The sequence below is a fragment of the Drosophila persimilis genome, unplaced genomic scaffold (genome assembly GCF_003286085.1).
Source record: "Drosophila persimilis strain 14011-0111.01,24,50 unplaced genomic scaffold, DperRS2 tig00000000-arrow-pilon, whole genome shotgun sequence".
NCBI classification, from domain to species: domain Eukaryota; kingdom Metazoa; phylum Arthropoda; class Insecta; order Diptera; family Drosophilidae; genus Drosophila; species Drosophila persimilis.
In genome coordinates this window covers 21129243-21133240 of record NW_020825288.1, presented here as the reverse complement: position 1 = coordinate 21133240, position 3998 = coordinate 21129243, and the positions used below count along the sequence as shown (strand labels likewise).

The window sequence follows — 3998 nt, the reverse complement described above, 5'->3', positions numbered from 1 at the left end:
TCCATGACCGCCTGTCTGTTGGTTTGTATTAACCCTTTGATCTTGCAGTTTGTAGAATGGGGAGTAACTAAATATTGGTGTGCATTTTTCTGTAATATTCATTATATGTAACGAAAACCCCCAGAAGGCTGTAGGAGCTTTGAAAGTACCTTCTTCGACTTGACTATTGCGTTCAGCTTTGCTGACGATCAGGCTACCCCTATTTTAAGGCTATCAGAGGTTGCTATGCGCATTTGAGGTTGATTAATGGTTTACTATAGAAGATCGCGAATTGCGATTATTAAGGGGGTGTTTGACACTGGGATTGCCAACCTTTACTGCACGAATCAGGGAAATGCTGTCACCTGCCACAGCACTATCTTTATGGCGACCGTCTCGTGCCTTATACCTCTTTCCAAATATACGAATATACAAAATATTATATACACCTATGTCTACATATCTCTTTCTCGCCCCAAAATGTTGCAGTGTATAAGTGTATTGCGCAACGAGTACGCTCGCTGGATGAACGTCGACGCCCAACGGAACAAAGCGCTTACCCTCCCGATAAGAGAAAGATCCGAGTATCACCGGCGAGAGCACGTTTCTTAAGACTATGAAGCCTTTAATAGGGGACGTCAAGCCGCAGCTAATGGCAGCTAATGAAAAGAAGCCATCGGAGAAAACTGAGAACAAGCCATCGAACATTTCCACAATAAAAAAGAAGTTCGAGAAGAATGAGAATGGCAAACGGAGCAAGGAACCAAAGGACTTCAGCTGGGACGAAGAGGAGTCGGATCCCAGTTCGGAGAACGAGGAGGAGTCGGAGGACGAGGAGGAGTCAGAACCCTCTGATCCGAGGGACCCCCTCGAATGCAGCACCGACGAGTTAAGCGGCTCTGGCAGCGGCAGCCTCATCGGCCGTTGCCCATATCGCACCGTTCGTGCCAAAGGAGTAGGCGGAGTCCAGCAGCTTCCAATGAAGAAGGCTGGCACCAAACAGCGTCTGACCAGACAGAAGCGCCATAAGTCCATGACTCTGGCTGCCGCTCGTAGTGCCCCAACATCCCCAGTGAAGATGACTCCAGTGCCCAAGTGTATGACCACCAGGAATCAGGCTCGGAGGCAGACTATAACAGCAGCTACCAATGAATATGCAAAATCAGATCGACCAGTGGACGATACCTATCCACGTCCAAAAGCTCCGACTACGGCTACGTCACAGTCCAAGCCAGGCATTACCATTTCGGGTCGCGGTAGCGTCGTGGGCAGAACTGGCAAGATCCCAGTCTCAAGTCCAAAGCCAAGCAGTCAAGGCTTAGTCTCGGTTAAAGCTTTACCACCACGCTCAAGCCAAGTTTCAACATTAAAACCATTCGCCAAGGCAACCCCTGCCTCCACATCCAGCTCTATGACGTCGTCCACCTTGGTTGTGCCCTCCACGCCCACAGTCTCAAGCAGCAGCCAGGTGACTGCCAGTCCATTGGCAAGCACGGTCGGAGCTGAAGTGGGAACCACCACGACTAGCTCTTTCTCGACAGTAAAATCCAGAGGCGAGAAAGAAATGCAGACAGAGCGCCTGGACATATTCACTGATCAGCACTTTTTAGAGATTGTACGCCCACAGATGGCGGAAATGAATCCCCGCCAGAAGTTAAACTTCAAGAAAAAGGTATTCCATTCCTTAATAGAAACCTTTGATGATGCCACTGACTTCCCAAATGCTGAGGAGCTGCAGCACTTCAACATTAATACACCTTCTGGCTTTGAGGACGTCTCGGATGGTGAGATGCGCCTGGTGCGAGAGCTAGTGAGTCTGGTTTGTTCCGCCAAGCGCTCGGACGCAGTCTCAAAGTCCACTCCTCTGCCTGTCGTCGCGGACACTCTGCGCCCGGTAATTCGAGCCAAAACCCCAGCTCCTGTGCCTGTTGCACAACCGTGCTACGTCATTCGGCGCGCCACCACACAGGGCAAAGTAGTAAACCCGGTCACGTATCCGGAGGAGAAGGAGAAGGAGATCGGGCGCAACGCCAAGCCGAGCGGCGCGGCCACGATCGTCAGTCTCGGTGTTAATAGCCCCACGGAGGAGCTGGGCAAGAAGAGCGCCAGCAACTGTTCCGGGGCCAGCGTCAGTCGTGTTTCCCGGGCTCCTATGGGTGGATCCAGGAAAGGCTCAGCCGTAGTCATAGCCGCCACACGCACAGAGGGCGCCGCCCCGATGAACACCCCATTCGGCTCGACCCCACCACAGGTGTTGCTCGCTAAGTACGGACCCCTCAAGGTACGCACAAAGCCCAGTAGATTCTCCGTCTGCGAGCCCATGCTGACTTTGGGTCCGAAACCCGGCAACACAAACATGAGGAATCTCACGGATGAAGTCAAGCGTCGCCGGAGCCCCGACCCGGGCATGGTCCCGGACTACCAGCGGCCCCGCTACTCCAGGACCGTCGCACCTGGCCCCGGATCTATAGCTGGCCAAGCAGCAGCTGCCGCTGCCCCACACGACAGAAAGATGAGGAAGTCGACAGGTAGCGTTTCCGCCAGCCAGGAGCAGCCCCCGCCGCCCGGCTTGGCTCTCAAAGGCCTCTTGCAGCCCAAGCCGGCCACCGGGTCCCCCCTGTCAGGTGGGCCCGGCCTTTCCCTGAAACGGAGCCTTCCGTTGGCCAACGCCCAAAAAAGCATGGCTGATGTGGTAGCCGATCCGCAAGAGCAGGAAACGCGTCGAACCCAAGGTTCAAAAGAGTATATGGAGACCGCTGGTACCATCGCAGCCGATGACTTATCGGGCTTGCTGAAGGAAGATTTTGACGACATTTTGGGCATGTAAGGCAATCCGAGAGTCCGAATAAACCTTGACGCATGCTTGAGATAATACATTTGAATACTATACATTTATAGTCCCAAAACACTGAACACTGAAAGTTTGTATGACAAAATTTTTAATTTTCTATTCGTATAATAGATTCCAATACTTGACATTCGGATAACCATTAAATACATCACCCGAATGAGTTATGAAATTATATACATAGATGACTGTCTATTTGGACACTCGAGTATGTACAATACAGTATAAATGACGTGTGTATTAACATCAACTGACAATTTGTGGTTAAATCAAATTCTAAATTCTTTTCAATCCTTGATTTTTTGCATTCATTTAAATAAAAGTTGTGAACATTGTAAACATTGCAATTGCACCAAAAAGAAGCGTTTTCGTGTGAAGGCAGTGGGACTTAGTAAGGTATGCATAAGCGCTCAAAACATGATGTAGGAATCCATCACTGGGCGCTGATCAACTTGTAAACGCTGTAAAACCGTAGAGTTTTGTTCTGCAGAGAATCACTATATACTGAATATATATAATGCAGCGACTGCTTTTATCTGTGCTCCTTCGGGTCAAAGGAGTTCTCTCTCGTTTTAATATATTCCCCTGCACGACTTTCCTTTGTTTTCACTTTCGTTTCCATCATGGAAATGCTCTAGGCGGGGGGAGATTCTCTGTTCTGTGCTGGATTAAAAGTGTTTGTCGAATATGAAGTTGTTGCGTTCGGTGGAGAAGCAGGCGCCTCTATATGATCGGGATCACGGAAGTTACGGGAAGAGGTTGGCCAGCGAGAATTGTGCGGAAACAGTAGAGTCGGATCAGTGTTTCACAGCGCTCGCATTCAATATATTACTTGCGTTCATTATGGCAAGCTCTTTTATAATATCATCAGTATTCAGTTTCTCTGTAATTTTATGCTCTGCTAGCAATGCGCGCCACAAAATAGCCAAAACGCTTTATTCAATTTTAGTATTTTTTCGTATTAATTGATATTTTTACAATATACGGTTACACTGGGAAAAATTTCCTAAAATTGTTTGTGTTGTTGTGTTGTTGTAGTTTAAGTTAGTGATGTAAATTTGAATGAAAACATCGATGTCGATGTCCATCGATGTTGTCAAAATCAAACATCGATGTTGGATTGATACATCGGATTTATTCTTCGATGCGTCGATGTATGACCGATGTTTAA

At 48.6% G+C, this 3998-nt stretch overlaps 1 protein-coding gene across 1 annotated transcript; it reads left to right on the top strand.

Annotated features, from left to right (window-relative positions):
* Positions 1 to 468: 468 nt before the first annotated feature.
* LOC113567322 (flocculation protein FLO11-like) lies at positions 469 to 2990 on the top strand. The gene has a single exon (XM_026994694.1). The coding sequence runs from the start codon at positions 596 to 598 to the stop codon at positions 2804 to 2806; it is 2211 nt and encodes a 736-aa protein (XP_026850495.1). The 5' UTR covers positions 469 to 595; the 3' UTR covers positions 2807 to 2990.
* Positions 2991 to 3998: the final 1008 nt, after the last annotated feature.

Bases quoted from the DNA above. Each gene is read 5' to 3' on its own strand.
- LOC113567322 (XM_026994694.1), top strand. From the start codon at position 596: ATGAAGCCTTTAATAGGGGACGTCAAGCCGCAGCTAATGGCAGCTAAT.